General features: G+C 41.8%; 1 protein-coding gene across 4 annotated transcripts in view; it reads left to right on the top strand.

The window, feature by feature from the left end:
- Positions 1-8108: 8108 nt before the first annotated feature.
- Positions 8109-23394, top strand: part of MAST2 (microtubule associated serine/threonine kinase 2) — a 202861-nt gene continuing 187575 nt past the window's right edge. For all 4 annotated transcript variants that reach the window (XM_043461467.1, XM_043461466.1, XM_043461465.1 and 1 more), the window contains exon 1: positions 8109-8651. In XM_043461467.1, the coding sequence (XP_043317402.1) occupies positions 8439-8651 (213 nt within the window). In that variant the 5' untranslated portion in view covers positions 8109-8438. The remainder of the gene's footprint in view (positions 8652-23394) is intronic.

The raw sequence follows: 23394 nt of genomic DNA, 5'->3' as shown, positions 1-23394 counted from the left end.
AAAATTGTACAGAAATTAATATTTCTTCAGTCAGTCCCTTTCTCTCTAGCCCTACTACTATAAAACTCTAACAAGTACCTGATCATGAATAAAGGAGGGCAACATGGCTCAACCTTGTATGGAATCGTATTTAGAGAAGTTCACAGTTCAGCAACCAAAAATAACTTCAAAATGATGCAAGTCCTTTGCAGGCATTGCTTGGGAACTGGGAGGAGGATTTGTAGCAATACATTACAGCTTCTCTTCCTCTTCTATGCACTTCCCCTATACCCACAAAACTGCTCCCACCTACCCACACAGCCTTGTTTTCTTCTGTCTGCTTCCCTACCTATCTTCCTTCTACTTTTCTCCTTTTCCTCCCCTTCTTCCCATGTAGATTGACTCAGCTTCTTGAACTAAGTTCTACTTCTTTTATCCTTTTAATTATTCTTCTTATTTATCATTCTCCTTATCCTGAATTCCCAAGCCCGAAGAAGCAGTCTGGCATCCAAAGAACTCTCTTGGCCAGGGGAAAACTCAGGGGCGGGAGAGAATGTTGTAAGCATTTGCCTGTTAGTAATTTTCATTCTGAAAATGAAATCAATAAATAAATATATACACACATACATACATACATATATATATGTATACATATATATGTATATGTACTGAGAGCATTCCCTGAACTTTAGACCCATAATTCACCTTGTTTATCTCATGTGTGTGTGCATGCATGCTCAGTTGCTCAGTTGTGTCCAACTCTCTGCGACCCCACGGACTGTAGTCTGGCAGGCTCCTGAGTCCAGGCAAGAACACTGGAATGGTTTGCCATTTTGTTTTCCAGAGAATTTTCCCAATTCAGAGATCCAAACTGCATCTCCCACATCTCCTGCATTGCAGGTGGATTCTTTACCCGTGAGCCACCAGAGAAGCCTGTTTATCTCATAGATACCACAAAATCAACATGTCCCCAAATTGCGCTTCTTTGTAAGGTTTATGAATTTATTTGTTCAATATTTCTCTTCCATGAAAGATTAAGCAAATATTTGTTGAATGTGTGAATTGATGTGTAAATAAAATTATGAAACTTGTTCTTTCTTCAGTATTCTCTAGGACAGTGAAAGACACCACCGTCCACCTGGTTATTTAAACCATAATCCTGAATATCATACCTGATTCATCCCATTTGCTCATTTTACCTCTCTGGCTATTCATCAAACTCTGTAAATTGTACAGAATTTCTTAAAATTTCTTCACTCTGTCCCTTTCTCTCTAGCTCTACTATTATAAAACTCTGACAAGTACCTGATCACTTTTACCTGTTCCTTTGGAATAGACTCTTAGGGGGTTTCTGGTCTCCACTTTAATTCCCCTTCAATATACCCATTGAAGACATGTCACTCGTAGTTCCTGACAAGTGTACCATCCTTCTTTACGGAAAATTCTCTCTCCCACAGCTCTGTCAAGGGGTAGTCCTAAGCAATCATGTTCTATTCCATATGACACCATCTTCCCAATTCCTTGACTTTGTTAATTAAACCAGGAAGGTACTCCTAACTGGGGCTTCCAGGTGGTGCTAGTGGTAAAGAACCCACAAGAGACATGGGTTTGATCCCTGGAGATAGGGAAGATCCCCTGGAAGAAGGCATGGCAATCCACTCTAGTATTCTTACCTGGAGAATCCCATGGACAGAGGAGACTGGTGGGCTACAGTCTATATGGTTGCAAAGAGTCGAACATAATTGAAGTGACTTAGCACAGCATACCCCTAACTAACGTGTAGGTTACCCAGCAGCTATTAAAGTAACTTGACAGGTAAAGTTTGGCCACTTAGTTTCTCATCCTTAGACAATGAAATAGAAAACAGGGAATGAATCAGACATTAGAAGCAATAAAATTGCGTAGAGTCCAGGTAGCACAGAAGAGGCAATGACCAAGATAAAATTTTGCCTAAATAGAAAATATTGGTAGATAGAAGTGATGATATAAAGCAGTAATACATAACAGAGGATAAATAAGGTGGTTGCTTCTGGGAGGAAAAGCAAGAAGACACATGAATTAAAGAAGAGATCAAGAGAGAAACTTAGTCATGGTAATGACAGAGCATGGAGTAAAATGCCCTACATTCCTGTTGCTGAGGGTCCTAGAGATGCTTCCAGTTCCAAATTTCCTAAAAGTCCTGTTTCATTGCTGAGTATATTCTAATGTATTTAATATGGCTTCAGTTTCCATCTGTAGCTGGTGTCCTGCCTGAGGTTACGTTTGGATCCATCAGCTCTAGCAAAACAGGTACTAGAAATCATCATATTAAGTGATGACAATGGAGGTTTAGTTACATGTAACAGACACCCCAAATTACAGTAACTTAAGATAGAGGTATATGTCTTGCTCACATAATGCTACAGGGGGCAGGAATGGGAGGTCTGATCCATTAGATTATCTTGGATCTTTCTACATTTGTTGCATTGCCCTCCCTTAGATATTTTCTTATCTGTGTGGTCCAAGATAGGTTACTACCATGACCACTTTCCAAGCAACAACCTAGAAGAAAGGAGAAAAGAAGAAAGGAAAGACATGACTTTTCCCTTTTAGAGTGTAATTCAAAGGTTACGCTCATGCTCACAGCTCACTGGTCAGAGCTCAGTCACATGGTTACGTTCAGCCACAAAGAAGGCTGGAAATTTTCTTTATTCTAGGTGGCATGTGTCTACTGATATGAAAAGGGAAGAATGGATATTTGGCAACAAGTGTCTGTTTTTGCCATAATGTAATAAGGAATCTTTGTAGTTAACTCTTAGAAAGAGTAATGTGGCCCCTTTGAATCTCCTAGGAAATCTTTCATATAAGAGTAGAGAATGTTAGTATCACTGAAGACAGCCTTTTCCAAGAGGGTATGTAATGATACCTTTGCCCCTAGAAACATGAGTATCCTCCCTTAGGAGGATTAGCAAGCAATCATTGCCTAGGAGCATAATTAGATACTCTCTCTTTTGAGTGTTTAAGAGGAAGAATTGCAGATCCCTAGGATGTGGGCTCCTTGGGAAACTTGTCCTGGGCCTGCTTGCTTCCCTGGCAATTGATTGTGCTGTGTATGGAAATAGAAAACATATACCACTAAGAGCTTCAGTTGTGGGAACTGTGACCTGGGCATCTTTGGCTGAGCTGGGCACCAAGGGAATGGGCTTGTCCACTCTCAGAAAACTTTGCTGAACTGGGTTCAGCTGAACTGCTTAACCTGGTTATGTGGTCTGTATTAGCCTGCTTGGGCTGTCATGACAAGGTACCTTATGGAATTCTGTGGTGGTCCAGTGGTTAGGACTCAACACTTTCACTGCCCTGGGCTGGGGTGGATCCCTGGTTGGGGAACTAGGATCCTGTAAGTTGCCAAGGAGCAGCCAAAAAGAAAACAAAACATTAGACTGGGTGGTGTAAACAACAGAAATTTATTTTCTCACAGTTCTGAAGGCTAAAAGTCCAAGATCAAGATTCTGACTGATTCTCTGGTGAAAGCTCTCTTCCTGGCTTGTAGTTACCCACCTCTTTGCTACACAGTCACATGTCCTGTTGTGTATATGTGCATGGGGTGGGGGTGAGCAAGCACCCTCTGGTGTCTCCTCTTATGAGGATAATACTCCTGTTGGATCCAGTCCCCAACCTTACGGTTTTATTTAGCCTTGATTACTTCCTCAGGGGTCTGATCTCCAAACATAGCCACTTTGGAAGGTAGGACTTTAACATACGAATTTTGGGAGGACACAGACATTCACATCATTACATGGTCCCAGGATACAATGATGCTACTGTGGAAACTGTACTGATCTTCCTGGAGTAGAATTTCAAAGATAGCTACACTCTTCTTCTCTTTGAATCCATTACCCCTTGCCTTGTAACTTTAGTCCCTTTCTACACTGACTTGCTTTGGCAACAACTTGCTTTGTGATTTATGACTTGCTTTGGCAATGGCACAGTTGTCAATGAGACACCAAGGAAGACTTAAAAAGTGCTTTCACATTGAGGCTTGCTGATTTTTTTCTGTTCTTGGGACCCCTATACTGCTGCCATGTGAAGAAATTCAAGTTAGTCTGCTGGATGATGAGATATGTGACTTAGTTGGCTCCACTGCTATGGCCAACAGCCTGAAAACTGCCCGATATCTGAGAAAGGCCATTCTAGATTATCTAGCCACCCATCAATCCTCAGCTAACTGCAGATGCACTTGCAAGCCAAGCAGTGATCAGCTAAACTGGTCCAGGCCATAAGAACCACCCAACTGATCTACAGAATTGTCAGCTAAATAAATGCCTGTTGTTTTAAGTCACACATTTTGAGATGGTTTATTATATAACAATGGACAACTACCATCCTTACCTTTTAGAATATGTAGGAACTTTGAAATTCTTAAATAATTAAGGAGGAGATACCAGACTTCCTGATAACTTGACATGAGGGGTCTGAGTGACTAATTAGAAAACAGAAAAGAATGTCATCACACGTATAACCCCAAGATTATTGAGCAGTTTGTATTTGTTATACATCTAAATACTGGTAGCTCTCACTTCTGGGCTCTAAACCAATTTAATCAATAGTTCACTGTACATACTCCCATAGATATCTCACTGGTACTTAACAGCAAATACATCTAAATGATCAATCATAATCTCCTTCAAACTTCTTCACTGTTTCCTATATCAGTTGTCCAAGCCAGAATCTTGGAAATTATTCTCAAATATTCTTTCTTTGTCTCTACCCAGATGAATCAACAGTTCCTATTGTTTCTGCTTTCTGAGTCTTTCTAAAATTCATTCACTTTCTTTCATCAGGACTATCACTTTCTTAGTACTTGTCATCATCACCTCTCTCCCAGATAATTATAACATTATCTTAATTTGGCTAGCATAGAATTTGCTAGTGGAATGGATGTGAAATGTGTGAGAAAGAAAATATTCAAGTATCATTCTGAGGTTTTGGCCTGAGAAACTGAAAAAAATATTGGCTTGTCATTTATTAAGCTGGGGAAGATAGGAGTAAGAGTGGACTCAAGCCAGACTGTGCCACATGGCCATCTCTGACAGATAAGAGGCTGAGAAACTAAGTATCTGAGTGTATTAGCTTTCTATTACTGGGTAATAAATTACCATAAACTTATCAGTTTAAAATAATACACATTTATCTCACAATACCTGTGTATTGTGAGTCCAGATATGGCTGGGCTATGTTGTCATCTGGAGAAGTTTGCTTTCAAGCTCACTCAGGTTGTTGGTAGAATTAATGTCCTTGTGATTGTAGGTTCCTTTGTTTTATTTTTCTGCTGGCTCTTAGCCAGAGTTGCCCATAGCTTCTAGAGGTTGCCTGCAATTTCCTGCCACATGACTTTCTCTATAGGCAGTTCAGAACATAGTAGCTTGCTTCTTCAAGCCATTAGAATGAAAATGAGAGTGGGTCTGTTAGCAAGACAGAGTCTTATACAAAAATAGAAAAAAGAAAAAAAAAGACAGAGTCTTATACAATGTAATATAATGTAATCACAAAAGTGATATCATACCATTTTTGCTATTTAAAAGCAAGTCACAGGTCCCACCCACCTCAAGGGAAGGGGATCACACAAAGGGTTAAACTGGAGAGGAGGTGGATCATGAGGGCAACCTCAAAGGGTATGTGCCACACTGATTTTCCCAGTCCTACAGTGGAAGGTAAGCGGTTGAAGTAGAGCTCTGGTCCCTAAGTTGCCAAGGCTGAGTCAGGGAATTCTCTTGCCAGAGATTGTGAATCTGGAATGATGATGCAATTAGAGAGAAGAGAAGGTTAGAATCCCTTTGTACAGCAGCATGGCACATTGGCTGGTGGTGGTATGGGAGCACTGGTGACAGCACTGTCCTAAAATTGTCTCTAGTGTGTTCTCTGGAGAGGCTCCTTGTTTCTTGCTAGTTTCATAAGCTTGATCTTCCAATCTCTGTTCTGTGAAGCCTCTATATAGTCTTCTAATAATTCCCCCTTAGGGTAATCAGAGTTTGTTTCTGTAACCGAGAATGTGTCAGACTCTGTACATACAGGGAAATATAAACAGTTGGCATAGTGAAAGTGAAAGTCACTCAGTTATGTCCAACTCTTTGTGACCCCATGGACTATACAGTCCATGGAATTCTCTAGGCCAGAATATTGGAGTGGATAGCCTTTCCCTTCTCCAGGGGATCTTCCCAAACCAGAGATCAAACCCAGGTCTCCCGCATTGCAGGTGGATTCTTTACCAGCTGAGCCGCAAGGGAAGCCCAAACAGCTGGCATAACTGTAAATAATTGCAGGTGGCTCAATGATAAAGAATCTGCCTGACAATGCAGGAGATGCGGGTTCTATCCCTGGGTCAGGAAGATCCCCTGGAGGAAGAAATTGCAACCCATTCTGGTATTCTTGCCTGGAGAATCCCATGGACAGAGAAGTCTGGTGGGTTATAGTCTACGGGGTTGCAAAGAGTTGGACACAACTGAGCAATTAAGCACACATACACACAGGAATTAATAGGAGAAGGTGGCATAGACAGAGACCAGATTTCAGATGTCCTTGCCAATCATACCAAGTTCAGTGGTAGACTTCATTTTGAAGGTCATGGAAACATATTTAACTGTTTTAAGTAAGAAAGTAACATGTTTTTTGAAGATTCTTGTAAAGGCTTATTGGAGGATGGGTTTGAAGAGAAAGGGTCTGGATGTAGACGAATTAGTTAGAAAGTTTTCCTAGTCAAGTAGGTGAGAGAAGATAAGACTTGAAGTGAGGTAGTACTAGTAGGATGTAAAGAGGAGACAGATTGGAGAGGTGGTAAGGTTACAGAAGAAGCAAGACTTGTTCATTAATTGGATGTGGGGACAGGAGGGGGAGGAAAGAAGTACAGGATGACTTCTAGGTTTCTGGTTGAGGCAACGAGGGGTGGATGGTGGTGAGGAACTGAAACAGGGAATATAAGGAGCAGATTGACGACTGACTGTAGAATACACTGGTTGTGTGTGCAGGCTCTGATATCTGATAGACCTTGGTCTGAGTCCTGGCTCTGCACTTATTAGCTGTGTCATATTGAACATTTTATGTAACTCGAACCTCAGTTTCCTCAACTGTAAACTGGAAATAGTACAACTTACCTCTTGTTTACATATGTGTGAATTGAATGCACACTGTCTGGTATCCAGTAGTTTTGCTATAATGTTATTTATTATTACCTTTCAGAAAAGGTTCAGGGAAGAGGCTCAGGAAAAAAAAGGGGGACCCCTTAAGGAAATGCTTCTGTGAAAGCATTCCTGTCAAGTCAAAAGAGGAAAAATACGGTGCTGTGACAGACCAGCTGAAGCCAGAAGGAGGAGGCCAGACAGGGCTGAGCTACAGCCACGTTGCTGAGCAGATGAGTCACTGAAAGTGGCAGGCTGAGCTGCCCAGGCCATAGCTGGACTCGCAGTGGCCAGGCTGGACTGGGCTATAACGTGATGACTTCATTGTCAGTGGGGAATCATGGCGATGTTCTGGAAGCTTATCTTCCCTTTCCCCTTTAAGCAATCAATTGCTTCTTCCTCTTTTATAGGACTTTCCACATCCTGTCTTACTTTTTGGAAGCAGCAGGAAACCGTGGAAAGAGGCAGAAAAGCCAGAATTTGAGTTCTGTCTAGCTTGCTCAGTGACCTGGTGCATGTCACTTCTCGTCGGTCTTCTTATCTGTAACAGGAGAATGAACAGACCTGCCTTCAAAGTGTGATGTGACGATCAGATGACAGTTGGTTGGAAGGTGCTTAACAAAAAGGCACGCATTCGTGTTCTGTTCACTAGTTGTCTCCTTTATCTTCTTGCTGCTCCTGGTCCTTCTCCACCTACTTCCTTGAGGACGTTGATCAGTTCTAATTCATTTTAGATCCGCACCACTTAGCTTGGCCTGGCACACAATTTCGTGAATGGACGAATGAAAGAATCAATGAACCGTCCGCGGCAACCACAGGCGCGTCAGGGCCCCGCCCCCTTCCGCTTTCCACCCCCTCCCTCACACACCACGCGGAGGGGCCAAGGGCGGGTCTCTCGCGACCGTTCGCTGGCGCGTGCGCGGGAGACGGCGCGCGGCCGGAGGTGGCGGGCGGGCTCCCGGTGCGCGCGCGCGAGGGGAAAGGAGGGGCGGGGCCCGGCCAGAGGCAGGCGGGCGGGCGGCTGCCGTGGAGCCGGCGGCGGCGGCGGCGGGTGACCGGCCGAGCGTGTGCCGGGTGGGACAGGACGAGGCTGCGGCGATGCTGCCGCCTGCGTAAGGAGCCCCTAGGAGGCCGCGGCCCTTGAGGCCCCAGAAAGCGCGGAGGAGCTACGGGCTGGGGTCGGTGGCTTCGGGTGCCCGCCGGGCCATGGTGGCCGCGGGAGGTGGTTGGCGCGGCAGCGCTGCGGCCCGGGGCGGTGCGGGGCCGGGACAGTCGCGGCGCTGACGCCCGCAGGGCCCAGCCGCAGATATGAAGCGGAGCCGCTGCCGCGATCGACCGCAGCCGCCGCCGCCGCCGCCGCTGCCGCCGGCAGCCGGCCGGGACGATGGGGCTCAGCGGGCGGCGGAGCTGCCCCAGTCCCAGCCCCTGCCCCTGCCCCTGCCCCCGCGCCGGCGAGCGCCGCCCGGGAGGCAGCGACTGGAGGAGCGGACCGGGCCCGCGGGGCCCGAAGTCAGGGAGCAGGTAGGGCTCGCTGGGGTCTCGGAGGGAAAGGATGGGGAGGGGGAGCCTGAGTGGGACTGATGGGGGAGGGCTATCTCGGGCGGGAAGATTTGGGCTGGGGGAGTTGAAGGGGTGGGGACTGAATTGAAGTTGGGCAGGAGGAATGGGAGGTCTGGAGAGGCAGAAAAATGCGGAGTGGAGAAATGGAAGATGAGAGAGTAGGGATGAAAAATGGTCCTATGGGCGTTTGAGGTAAAGGGTTCTGGAGGAGAAGAAGGGACTCCGGAATGTGGGCTGGGAGTAAATGAAGTGCAAAGAATAGGCTTACTAAAGGGGTATGGAGGGATTATCCAGAGGGGCAAAAAGTGTAAGGTAGGGAGAGTCAGTTGATATAGTAAATGTTATCTTATTTTCTTGAGGTTGCCTTGACAGTTGTGAAAAAGATGTCATTCCTAAGCGTTCTCTAGTTTGGCCATCGTTATAGTCTTGTTGGAATATGTTTCTAGCCATTGTTAAAGTTCTCTCCAGTAATGATCCATTTCACGAGAAAGCACTTTTTAAAACATGTGCTTTGGGGATGCATGTGTGCAATCCCAAGGCAGTACTGTGAGCAGAGAATTCATAGATTTAGTCTCTGCCTTATAGGAGTTTACCACTGAAAATATCTTAGTGAAAAAACAGAAAGAAATGCAAAAAGTTCGTGGAGTTTCTGAATGGACAGGATGTGTTTATATATTAATTTATTAATCAAGTGTGGGTTATTTAGAAGTAGGGGATAAAGGTCAGTTTTATCAGGGAGAAGTTGTCATTAGTAGCTGTAGGAAGTTCAGTGAGTACTGCATGGTCCTTGATCTTGTGGGATTTACAGAAAAATGTACTATAGTAATGGACTCCAGTGACAGCTTCCCTTTTGCACATACTATTCAAGACCCTACTGACTTCATCTTTGGAGATTTGAAGGGTCCTGTTAGGTCTCCTGCCTAACAGGAGACCTTTCCCGTATGTTAAATAAGTATTTTCCATAGACATCATTATTATATATAGTTTCAGTGATGCACATGTTAGCACTTGGACTTTCCCCCACTGTTGGTTTTTTATCTTGTATTCTCCACCCAGTGCTGAGTAGACTGTGCCATTGCTATCTTTGCCCTTACTTTCATGCAGCTGAGGATTGTCCTCTTACTGTAATTTTCTCTCTCAACCTTGTCTTTTATATTCTCTGCAGTTCCTATTTGAAACATTTTAAAATGTACTTAAAACCCAGATCCTTTCCTTAGTCAGTTTACCTGGTCCAATTTACCTTATCCAGTGCTTCACTGAAGAGTTCAAGGTTATTTGATTTCTTCCCCTTTATCTCAGGATTTCTGTGTTCACTCATCCTTTTAAATCTCAAAGAAGGAAGTACTTATCCTCTTCCAGGCTAATTTCTCTATGTTTTTTATTTCATTCCCTCTTATCTTCTGTAGGCCCTTGTTGTATTATACCACAAATAAAAGCAAGACAACAGGATTTCCCTGAGTTTTGTAACCTACTTAAGCTGCTTTGTAATCTCATTTTTGCTAACCAGCAACCTTCTTGAAAAATGAGTTTATATTCAGGAGTCTGAGAAAGCTCCAGGAGATGGTGAAGGATAGAGAAGCCTGGCGTGCTGCAGTCCATGGGGTTGCAAAGAGTTGGACACGACTGCGTGACTGAACAACAGTTCACTCTCTCAGCTTCTTCACCTTGTATACAGTCCTCATATATTTGGCTTTTACCCAAACTGATGTCTTCAAGGTCATCAGTAACTTGTATGTTTGTTTATTTACTTTTTAATTGTGATGTGACTACAGAGTGCAAATCAAAGGTTCACTGAGCCCATGAATTTTTTTTTTCATTTATTTTTATTAGTTGGAGGCTAATTACTTTACAATATTGTAGTGGTTTTTGTCATACATTGACATGAATCAGCCATGGATTTACATGTATTCCCCATCCCAATCCCCCCTCCCACCTCCCTCTCTACCCGATCCCTCTGGGTCTTCCCAGTGCACCAGGCCCGAGCACTTGTCTCATGCATCCAACCTGGAGCCCATGAATTTTTACAGAATGAATACACCTATGTGACCACTCCTCAGATAAAGATGTAAAACATTTCCAGTACCCTAGAATGTGCCTTTGTGTTTTCTCCCAGGTATTACCCATCTCTAGAGGTAACCACTCACCCAGCCTCTATCACCATGGACTAGTGTTGCCTCTTCTGAACTTCATATAAATTAAATCATTCAGCTTAACTCTTTTATGACTGTACTCTTTCATTCAGCTATGTCTGTAAGATTCATCTATGTTCTTTTAGAAAAAGCTTGTTCTTTTTCACTGCTGTATAGTTTTCCCTTGTGTAAATGTTCCACGATAGATGCTAAAACTTCCTTTTTTTAAGTTGAAAAATAATATGTGGCTATTTGTGAAAAGTTTTCATTGTGAAAGAATTGCACAGAAAGATTTGCAGCAGTCCTGGGGACCTTAAAATGACTAAAGCTGATAACCTCCCTCTTCTCTGACCTCTGTGAACTATTGGTCACTCTTGACCATGTGTTTCTTTTGATGTTTTCTTCTCTTTTGTCATAATGTCTTTTCCACTCCTGTTTCTCTGACTGCTTCTTGGGTGTCTTTTTCTGTTTTCTGTCGCTGTCTCCAGTATGTTCCTTGAGGATGTGTTTCCTCTCTGTCCTCAGCTTTTTTCTTTTTATTTTTTCTGGTCATGCTGAAACTTACAGGACCTTAGTTTCCCAACCGGGGAACCCAGGCCCCTGCGTGTGAAAGCACTGAGTCCTAACCACCGAACCAACAGAGAATTCCCAGATTTTTTCTTTTATTCTTTGTTTTTAAAATTTTATTTATTTATTTATTCACTTTTGGTTGTGCTGGGTCTTTGTTGCTGCTCAGGCTTTTCTCCAGTTGCCGGGAGTGGGGATTACTCTCTAGTTGCTGAGCATGGGCTTCTCCTTGCGGTGGTTTATCTTGTTGCAGAGCACAGGCTCCAGGGTACATGGGCTTAGTAGTTGCAGCTTTTGGGCTCTAGAGCATGTGGGCTTCATTAGTTGTGACGTGAAGGCTCAGTAGTTGCGAGTGCAGGCTCAGTAGTTGTGGCACACTGGCTTAGTTACCCCTTGGCATGTGGAATTTTCCCTGACCACGGATTGAATCCATGCCTCTTGCATTAGCAAGTGGATTCTTAACCACTGGACCACCAGGGAAGTCCACGGGTTTTTTTTTCTTAATTGTGTTTTGTTTTTTAACAGGCTTACCCTATTCATGGCAAGTACTTAGGATACGGAGTAGGGCCTATGTGCTGTGCTTGGTCGTTCAGTTGTGTCCGACTGTTTTGTACATGGGGATTCTCCAGGCAAGAATACTGGAGTGGGTTGCTATGCCCTCCTCCAAGGGATCTTCCCAACCCTAGAATCGAACCCAGTTCTTCTCATTGCAGGCAGATTCTTTACCGACTGAGCCAAAGGGTCTGTAGTTCTTTTTGTTCATGACATTGTGTCACAGAGCCTCCTTGTAGTCTCCAGGCCTGACCTCTTTTCTTAGTTCTATATTTCCATTTCTAGCCTTAACATTTCCACCTTAGACTCTCAGCATTTGTGATCTTAACATTTGTGGTTTTCATAATTTGATAGTGTCCTTGAAATTATTTGTTGAAAACTTAAAAAATTTAAATTTTGTGTGTTATGAGGTGGGATGGATTATTCCATTTATTCAGGGAGTAAAAACCTAGCTGATCACCAAGGTATCTACCTTTCAGAAATGACTTTGTTCTTCATTTCTCCTGACATGGAATAATGCTGTTATATGTTATACCATGCTGGTATTTAGGAATAATTTCTGAACAGGATGCAGAACTTGGATCTCTGGATTAGTGGCTTACTGTATCATTGAAATATTGATAGATTCCATTATTCTCTTTTGAAATGTGCTTCTCCCTGTGTCTTTCCTTTCTGTGGTCCTCAAACTTGAAATTATATCCGTGGTCTTTGTCTTTTTGCTCTCCCTTGACCCCCTTCTCCAGATTCTGCTGATCGGTCTTCATGATCTCTTTCAAATTTTTGTGCTCACTGTCATCACCTTAATTTACACCATTTATAAACTTTTGTCTTGGTTGTTGTAATATCTTAACTGCATTTACTCTGCTTTTAGCCTTTTAGCCTCTAATTTATTCTATATTCTAATAAAGATGATTGGAATTCCTTGCCTGTCTGAGTTGCAAATAAGTATTTTTAAATGATCAATTCATTGCTTTATCTTTAGAAACTTTCATTAGCTTTTTAATATCATAGAATAAAGTTTGAAGACCTTGGCATTCAAGGTCTACTTGAAACATCACTTTTTATTAGAATCAGTTAGAGGCCCCTTCTCTTGGTTCCCAGTACTTTGCTTTGTATCCATTGTAGCATACATTATTGAAATAGCTTCTCTCTCTTGTTAGCAAGTTCTTTGAGGCCCAGACTCTTTCATTTACTATTGTATACACCTAGGGCCTAGTATGATATTTGAAACATAGTTATTAGTCTGAATACTTACTAGAAACATGTATGTGTGCTGGCACTTGAAACGTATCCTGAGCAATATCCTAACTGGTTGTCAGTCTCTCATCAGAGAAAAACTCCTCAGAGGCCGTCTTAATCATCACTGTACCAGCCTTTAGTGTTTTAACTGGTACATAATGGGCACTCAGTAAATATTTGTTTCCTCCTTAGGCACTTTCATATTTTTATTTTAATTAGTTATCTATTTGAAAAACTTTCTTCATAGTCTTTGCCCATTGAAATTCTACTCAAGCGTCCAGGCCTAACTCATGCCACAGAAACTGTTCTGTGAAGTTGCTTTTCTCTGATTGGGCTGTCATAAATAGCACTTCTGTCCTTCTGTATTCATTTTATGTTATTTCATATCTGCTTTTAAGTTGTAAATTATTGAGGGTGGGAACTATATCATCATTTTATATACCATAATACGTAATCAGGGCCTTTGTCACAATAGGCACAATAATTATTTACTAACTGAATGAATGAACAGGAAATGATTCAAATATTTTGAATTTGGGTGAGTTGAGTAATAATGGTAGTAAGAGAGAAATAGGTAAGTAAAGAAAATGAGACATTTTTGAAGATGGAGGAAGATGGAGTTCAATTTTACTTTCTAGAATTCTCTCAGCATCATTAAGGAATTTTCAAAATTTTTTTCATGAAAATCATTATTCGGCACTGTAATGTTATTGTATAGTCAAAGTGAAGTGAAAGTTGCTCAGTCGTGTCTGACTCTTTGCGACCTCATGGACTGTATATATAGTCCATGGAATTCTCCAGGCCAGAATACTGGAGTGTGTAGCCTTTCCCTTCTCTGGGGGATTTTCCAAACCCAGGGATCAAATCCAGGTCTCCTGCATTACAGGCAAATTCTTTACAAGCTGAGCCCCCAGGGAAGCCCAAGAATACTGGAGTGGATAGCCTGTCCCTTCTCCAGTGGGTCTTCCTGAACCAGGGATTGAACTGGGATCTCCTGCATTGCAGACAAATTCTTTACCAACTGAGCTATCAGGAAGGCCCAAAAGCACAGGGCAGAAAACACACAGAGGGAAAACTGTGTATATTTTGTAGGGAAATGTAGTTGTTTGGTATTGTTGGAATTTGAACTTGGAGGCATAGATGATGAGTTTAGAGCCTAAAAGAGCCTCGATAGTAGAAGATCTTTACTACTATTTAAAAAGTAAAGTAGGGGAGTATGATGGTCTTACTTGTTTTTTTAACCTGGGTTACTCTGGCAGCTGTGTGGAGGATACAGTGTAGGACATGGTGATTAAGACATGGGCATTTGAGAATTTTTCCGAGTTTTCCCAGGGGCTTTACAGGTGGCACAGTAATAAACAATCTGCCTGCCAATGCTCAAGATGCTGGTTCGATCCCTGGGTTGGGAAGATCCCTGAGAAGGAAATGGCAACTCACTCCAGTATTCTTGTCTGGGAAATTCCATTGACAGAGGAGCCTTACAGGCTATATCAGACACGATTGAGCAGGTACTCACACTAAGTTTTCAATGGAAGGTGTGTGCTTAATTGCTCAGTCATGTCCAACTCTTTGTAACCCCATGGACTATAGCCCGCTAGGTTCCTCTGTTCTTGCAGTTCTCCAGGCAAGAATATTGGAGTGGGTGACCATTCCCTTCTCCAGGGGATCTTCCTGACCCAGAGATCGAATCTGAGTCTCCTGCATTGCAGGTGGATCCTTTATCATTTGAGCCATTGGGATGCTAGTGATAAAGAACTTGCTTGCCAATGGAGGAGACATAAGAGACTCGGGTTTGGTCCCTGGGTCAGGAAGATCTCCTTGAGGAAGGCATGGCAACCCATTCTAGTATTCAGTATTTTTGCTTAGGGAATCCCGAGGACAGGGGAACCTGGGAAGCTACTGTCCTTAGGATCGCAAAGAGCTGGACACGACTGAAGCGACTTAGCACGCACCTACTCCAGTCTGACCTCTGCAATGACAATGAGTTTTCAATACAGTGTTTGTTAACTCTTTCCTCCCATCTTGTCCCGAAGTAATCTAAGTAAGGGCCAGCCCTGAAGACCTATTACCTTTGGAAGATTTGATTTCATCAAAGGTCCTGGGAGCAGAGAGCCTGGGATGGTTGAAGCAGGTTGGACAGTTTTCCCTGATGAGCGTAGGATACATCTGCTTACAGATTTTTCCCATTTTTGTTTTACTGGATGCCTCTTAGCCTGCTGCTGCTGCTCCTAAGTCGCTTCAGTCATGTCTGACTCTGCAACTCCATAGACGGCACCTCACCACACTCCCCTGTCCCTGGGATTTTCCAGGCAAGAGTACTGGAGTGGGGTGCTATTGCCTCCAGCCTCTTAACCTAAGATCAGCCTAAAAGCTTTTTCCACCCCAGTTACTCATGGTGACCTATGTTTAGGACTGTTAGAGGCAGCTTCATACTGCAATCACTATGCTTCTTTCATTGATGGTCTTAGCTACTATATGGTTCTTTGCTAAATTTGCTATCTAGCTTTGTACTTTTTGGTAAAACCCCCATGGTACCTTGGTAATTATCTTTTTTATCAGCAGGTATTGGTTGTTTTTCTTCTCTTATATATGTACTTGGGGTTCCAAAGAGGTTTGAAAACCAGGTTATTGGGTCAAGGGCTAGCCCTGGGGGTGGAGGAAAAAGTCCTCAGGGGAGAGCAGAGACTAGGTGTCCCCGGGAGTCAGGACTTACACATGATGCACTGTTAGTCCAACATAGTTGACCGCCTTTTTGTTTCAATGTTGTACCTCATTGTCAACTCCCCAAACTTTTTTCTCTGCACTATGGCTATATATAGCCATATATACAGTGGTGATGTAAAAGTGAAAGTTGCTCAATTGTGTCTGACTCTTTGTGACCCCATGGACTATACAGTCCATGGAATTCTCCAGGCCAGAATACTGGAGTGGATAGCCATTTACTTCTCCAGGGGATCTTCCCAACCCAGGGATTGAACCCAGGTCTCCCACATTGCAGGCAGATTCTTTACCAGCTGAGCCACCAGTGAAGACCCTATATAAAGTGGAAATATAGTAAATAATGATGAGAAAAATTGATATCAACCTGAACTTTCTGCTTCCATGTTCATTGGGCATATTTCATCTTTACCAGTAATAGTTCCACTTCTAAAATCTTAGTTTAGAGCTTACCACACTCTGACCTTCACATCATGTTCTGTTTCTGTAGCTCGCATTCATTCATCTCCAAAAATTGTTCAAACTCTTTGTAACCTCTAGCCTGTTGATTTTTGTTTTTCCTAAATCATCTTTTCATTGTTGGTCACCTCATGCCTCTACTTTCATCCTTGTCCAACTAAATATTTCATGGGCTATCATAATTATTCCTATGTGTGTACCTTCAGTACCTTCTTTCATACCTGTCATACTTGAGAAAATCCCAACTGTGATTAAACCAACTCTGTCTATGGTACACTTGTATCAGATAATAAAAGAAATAAGTAAAATATGTACTGTGCTATACGGTGATAAATACTATGAAGAAAATAAAGCAGAAAAGGGAGATATAGAGTGATGGGAGATGTTATGGCTTTAAATAGCATTATCATGAAAGACATCTCTTTGGAATGAGATGTTTGAGTAAAGACCTGAAGGATGTAAGAAACAGGCATTTCAATTCTGAGGGAAGTGTATACTTGGTAGAGGTAGAAAGCTCTTTAGGCTGGAAGCATCCCTTTAGCTCTAAAATTTTGTTTGAGGAACACCAAGGAGCCCAAGTATGGCTAGAGTAGAGTGAGTGAGAGGAAGAGTAGTAGGTGAGGTCAAAGGGGAAAGATGGGGAGAGGAGGGCTGAATTGTGGAGAGGTTCAGATGGGTAAGTGTCTTACAGGGTAAGGTTTTTGACTTTTGTGCTGAATGAGATGAAAAGCCATTGGAGAATTTTGAGCAGAGGAATCACGTGATCTGACATTCATTTTTAACCCCATCTGTTTGACTACTCTAAGGAGCACTGACTGAATGGGTATGTGGAAGCAGAGAGACCACTCAAGAGACTCTTGCAGTTATTCAGGCAAACGAGCAAGGGATATGAAATAATTGTCTGTGAATAAGAGAGTGCTTTTCTTTAGAACAAAACCACTTGAAAGAATTATCTGTATCTTTCATTTCTTCTGCTCTTACTCTTTTTTGAACCCATTCCAGTCAAATCAGGCTGTAGTCTCCTAATTCCACTGCAGCACTTATGTCAGGGTCATCATTGGTCAAATCCAGTGGCCAGTTTTCAGTCTTCATCTCACTCAACCTGTTGCTTTTGACTTGGTTGATCATTCCATCATTTGGCTCCTGGGACCATGCTCTCTTGGTTTTCTTTCAGTCTCACCAGTGCTTCAGAGAGCTTAGTATTTAATCTGCTTCTACAATCTGTTCTCTCTCCTGCTGTAATCTCATTAGATTGTATTACTTTGCATTTCATCTGTATGCTGTTGATTCCCACCTTTTCCCCTCTTGTCTTGACTTTCCTCTGAGCTCTAACTCCTTTTTTCAGTTGTGAGTGTAACATTTCTATTTGGGTAGCTAATAGACCTTTCAAACTTAATGTGTCCAAAGTTGAACCCTGTTTTTATTTCCTATTCTGCTTCTCCCTCAGTCTTTCCAATGTCGATAAACAGCACTATCATTCAAGCTATGACAAACCTAGACAGAGTATTAAAAAGCAGATACAACACTTTGCTGACAAAGGTACATATACTCAAAGCTATGGTTTTTCCAGTAGTCATGAACAGATGTGAGAGTTGGGCCATAAAGAAGGCTGAGTGCTGAAGAATTGATACTTCCTAACTGTGGTGTTGGAGAAGACTCTTGAGAGACTGTTGGACTGCAAGAGATCAAACCAGTTCATCCGAAAGGAAATCAGTCCTGAATATTCACTGGAAGGACTGATGCTGAAGCTGAAGCTCCATTACTTTGGCCACCTGATGTGAAGAACTGACTCACTGGACAAGACCATGATGCTGGGAAAGATTGAGGGCAGGAGGAGGAGGGGTGACCAGAGGGTAAGATGGTTGGATGACATCGTCAACTCAATGGACACGAGCTTGAGCAAACTCTGGGAGATGGTGATGGACAGGGAAGCCTGGCATGCTGCAGTCCATGGGGTCGCAAAGAGTCGGACACGACTGAGCGACTAAACAACAAAATCATTCACTCAAAGCAAAATATGGAAGTTGTTTTTGATTCTTTTCTAAACCTCATATTCCACATTCAGCCCATCAGTTTTGGTTGGTGCAGTATTCAAACTGCATAAGACTTTTCCCCACTAGCTCCATCACTAGTCTAATTTTAGCCTCTTTCATCTTCCATCTGGGTTACTATAAAAGTCTCCTAACCTGTCTTCCTGATTCTATTCTTCTACCCTCCCCCCAACTATGATAATGATAATTTGCACACAGCAACAGCAGTATCATCCTGTAAAAGCTAAAGTCAAAATTTGTCACCCTCTCTAGTCAAAAGTGGCTTTCCATCACAGTTAATCAAAGTTGAAGGTGCTTGCTTTGTCCTATTATAAGTGCCTATGTGATCTGCCTCTAGGCCTTCTCAAACCTCATTTCCTTCTCTTCCTCTTGTTACTGTGCTGTAGTCACAGTGGCTGCCTTGATGGTCTCCAGATATATTAAGCATGCTCCTGCCTGAGGACATTTTAAAAATTATTTGAGAAATTCTATACTTGGTAGGAACGTTATGACCAACCTATATAGCATATTAAAAAGCAGAGACATTACTTTGCCAACAAAGGTCCGTCTAGTCAAGGCTATGGTTTTTCCAGTGGTCATGTATGGATGTGAGAGTTGGACTGTGAAGAAAGCTGAGTGCCGAAGAATTAATGCTTTTGAACTGTGGTGTTGGAGAAGACTCTTGAGAGTCCCTTGGACTGCAAGGAGGTCCAACCAGTCCATCCTAAAGGAGATCAGTCCTGGCTGTTCATTGGAAGGACTGATGCTGAAGCCGAAACTCCAGTACTTTGGCCACCTCATGCGAAGAGTTCACTTGTTGGAAAAGACCCTAATGCTAGGAGGGATTGGGGGCAGGAGGAGAAGGGAATGACAGAGGATGAGATGGCTGGATGGCATCACTGACTCGATGGACATAAGTTTGGGTAGACTCCAGGAGTTGGTGATGGACAGGGAGGCCTGGTGTGCTGTGATTCATGGGGTCACAAAGAGTCGGACACAACTGAGCAACTGAACTGATACTTGGTAGTTTTCTCTACCTGAGGTGTTCTTTCTCTGGATATGTTTATATGACTGGCTTCCTTATTTCATTTAGGTCTCTGTTCAGATATCACCTCCTCAGAGGCCTTCCTTGACCAGCTATTTTTTTTTCCATTTATTTTTATTAGTTGGAGGCTAATTACTTTACAATATTGTAGTTGTTTTTGCCATACATTGACATGAATCAGCCATGGATTTACATGTGTTCCCCATCCCGATCCCCTCTGACCAGCTATTTTGAAGTAGCACTCTTAGTCACTTCCGTCCCCTCTTTTTAGTATGTCCTTTATTCACCTGTGACTGTCACATATTTATTCTCGTTCTCACACATTAGAATATATGCTTAATGAGGATATGAATTTGAATTGGTTTTTCCTTACTGCTGTATCTCCAGTTTCTAGACATGTATATTGGAGATACTAAAGAAATACTTCTTGAGTGAATGTATAGTGATTAAGTCATTGTCTGACTTTAGAGTCCAACTCTGTGACCGGATACAAGTTACTTAAATTCTTTAAGCCTTAATCACCCCATGTGTATGTAGTGGAGATAATTTCATTACCAATTTCATTGTTAGGATTTAATAAGTTAATCCATAAGTTAAACACTTACTACAAAGCCTAATACCAATGAGTGCTCAATAATGGTTAATTATTATATTTTTAGGAACATGCATAGAATGTGTGAATATAGGGTTCATATTTTTCAGTGTTCTTATCTGGTTTCAGAAAGAAATAGAAAAAGGTATGTCTTAACCTTTGATTTGTTGGCATTATTGAACTGTCCTTTTATTTTGTTCAGCTTGAAAAAGCGGCTTTAATTTGTATGTTTTCCCTTTTAGCCCACCAGGCTCCTCTGTCTCTGGGGATTCTCGAGGTAAGAATACCAGAGGGGTAGCCTAGCCCTTCTCCAGGGGATCTTCCCGACCCAGAATAAAACCAAGGTCTCCTTCAGGTGGATTCTTTACAACCTGAGCTACCAGGGAAGCCCTTAGGGAAACTCCTATGAATTTCTTTCTAAGTAACTGGTTTAGAATGTGTTGTAGTCTCCCTAGGCTTTAGGATGTATTTAATAGCAAATATGGACCAAGGAAACCACGTTTTAAAATTCTGTGATATTGTTTTAGTTGTATACCAATTTTAATGTAATGTTCACCCTTCTTAAGGGTGAACCTGGTAGCAGAGGTACAAATCCTTTAACCTTCAGTTTGTTGGGAGATTAATAAGCCACATAACTTCTCTGCCTATGTTTCAGCAAAACAGGGGTAATATAGATGTAGGAATACTTGTTTTTTAATTTTATATAAATCATTTATTATATGTATACTTTTGCTTTCTAACCTTGTTCCACTCAGCATTGTTTTTGAGAATTATATGTCACAGATCAACACACGTTTTCTGTTAAGGGCAATATAATAAATATTTTAGGCTTTGTCATACTGTTTGTTTCACAACTACATACTCAACTATACTGTTGTAGCATGATAGCATCCCTAAGATAATATGCCAATGAATGAACTTATCTATATTTCAATAGACTTTATATAGAGATATTGAAATTAGAATTTTATGTAATTTCCATATTTGTCATATTGAGAATACTATTTTACAAAATCTTGTTCTATTGATTTGTTTTCCAACTATTTACAAATGTAAAAATTTCTTTTAGCTCTCTGGGTAGACATAAGCAGACTGTGGGTAGGACATGGTCTACCAGCTGAAGTTTACTTACCTTTATCTATGTTATCTTAACACATTTAGATTAATTTCATCAATTTTAAACTGCTATATAGCATTCTTTTGAAAGACTAATTTGTAATATGTAAACTTTTTTGAAAAAATTGGACTTCCCTGGTGGCTCAGATGGTAAAGAATCTGTCTGCAATGTGGGAGATCTGGGTTTTATCACTGGGTTGGGAAGATCCCCTTAAGGAGGGCGTGTGGCAACCCACTCCAGTATGCTCACCTGGAGAACCCCCATGGACAGAGGAGCCTGGCAGGCTACAGTCCATGGGGTCACAAAGAGTTGGATACGACTGAGTGACTAAGCACAGCACAGCAAACATTTTGTTGTAATAATGGACCATTAGGTGATTTCCATTTTCCAGGGCTACAGTAAATATTCTTGTACTTACCTCCTTGTGCACATGTGCAGGAGTTTCTCTTACAGGATATCATTGCCAGATTGCTTTTTTCAGTGTTTGTACCTGTATATGCTTTGACCTCTGATGTTTTGCTGTGTCCTTGACAACTCTTGTTGTTATCACTTTTTGTTAATTTTCTAGATTTAGGTGGCAGCTCAGTGCTTTAAATACATTTTCCTGATTATTAGCAAGGTTGAGAATCTCTTCACAGATTTAGTATTTACTTGGAAGTTTTGTTTTCTGTGACTTCCTTAGTTGTGAACTTTGTTTTTCTCATAAACTGTTTCTTTTTATTTTTCTTATTGATGTTGAGTTTTTTTTTTTTATTGTCATTTAAAAATAGAATGTGGTGAAGAAATATTGTAGAGAAAGAGCAAATTAGACAAGATAGTAGTGATGAGAGTCTCTCGACCCACGGCCTCTTGCTCTCCCCCCACGTTTTGTAAATACATGATTATGTAACAGCTGAGGTCACTTATATCACTGCATATGCACTTCACGACGTACCCCCTTGGGCACAGGCTACCTAAACATATATAAGCTCCACCTGAAAAGCCCTTGAGGCTGCATTATGTCTGCATCTGCTGGGCCAACCACAAGAGAATACAGTGTGTCTGCCTTAAGGCTGCTGCGCTAGCCCGGAGAGAATAAACATGTCTGCAGTTCCTTGAGTTTTCTTTCAGCTTCCCCACTTGTGCCTTGCCTACCCTGGGTTCCGCAAACAGTCAGATACAGGGAGACAAATATACTTTAGGTTTGAATTCTCTTAATAGCTTAGTAGGTTTGAATTTGAAATGGGGATAGCAATGTCTATTTAACCGTGTTGTTCTTATGGTTATAAATTGCCTAGTTTATATTGGAGCTCACTAAATGTTTGTTTCTGTGTTTTTTTATTGTGTTTGTTCTTTGTCACTACTGTAACTTTGTGTGTAGCAAAATATTCCTTTTGTAGCAGACCACTGGTTTAATGAACTTTCTTTCTTTCCTCCTTTTTTTTCTTTTTTACTATTTAACTTGTTTATTGTCAAATATAACAAGTACAGAAAAGCAGTAAAAAACAGAAGGATAATTTAGTGAATTATAAAATGAACACTATGAAGCAGAATTTTACCAGCCATTCAAGAAACTCTTCTTGCTGTGCCCCTCCCAATCACAGTCCCTCTTTCTCTGCAAAAGTAGTTAGTATTCTGACTTAGGGCTTCCCTGGTAGTTCAGACAGTAAAGAATCTGCCTGCAATGCAGGAGACCTGGGTTCAATCCCTGGGTTGGGAAGATCCCCTGGAGGAGGGCATGGCAAGCCACTCCAGTATTCTTGCCTGAAGAATCTCCATGTACAGAGGAGCCTGGCGGGCTACAGTCCATAGGGTTACAAAGAGTCGGACACAACTGAGTGACTAAGCATAGCATAGCATATTCTGATTTGAACATTTCTTTGTGTTTCTTTTTAAGTTTGCATCTAAGACATTACAGTTTAGTCTTGCCCATTTAAAAAAACTAGATGCATTTGTCTTTTTTAATCTATACGTTTTCCTTTCATCTCTTCTTTAAAGTCTGTATGTTGAAAAACCTTGAAACATTTGACCTGTAGTTTCCCATAGTCTAGATTCATAGTTATGGTGCATTTCAAAATGTTTCATGTCCTTTGTATTGCCTGCAAGTTACAGCTGGATAGAGAGGCTTAATCAGTCTCAGGTTCAATTCCTTTGGCAAGATTTTGGGTGGTAGTGTGTTCTTTCAGTAGAAGACACACGATGTCTGCTTTTTGCTCTTTGGGGGTCCCCTGTACATAATGAATTGCATGTTTCTTACTGTTTTGAATATTTTCTCTT

Source organism: Cervus canadensis, chromosome 2, assembly GCF_019320065.1.
Source record: "Cervus canadensis isolate Bull #8, Minnesota chromosome 2, ASM1932006v1, whole genome shotgun sequence".
Lineage (NCBI taxonomy): Eukaryota > Metazoa > Chordata > Mammalia > Artiodactyla > Cervidae > Cervus > Cervus canadensis.
This window is presented reverse-complemented; position numbering and strand designations above follow the sequence as displayed.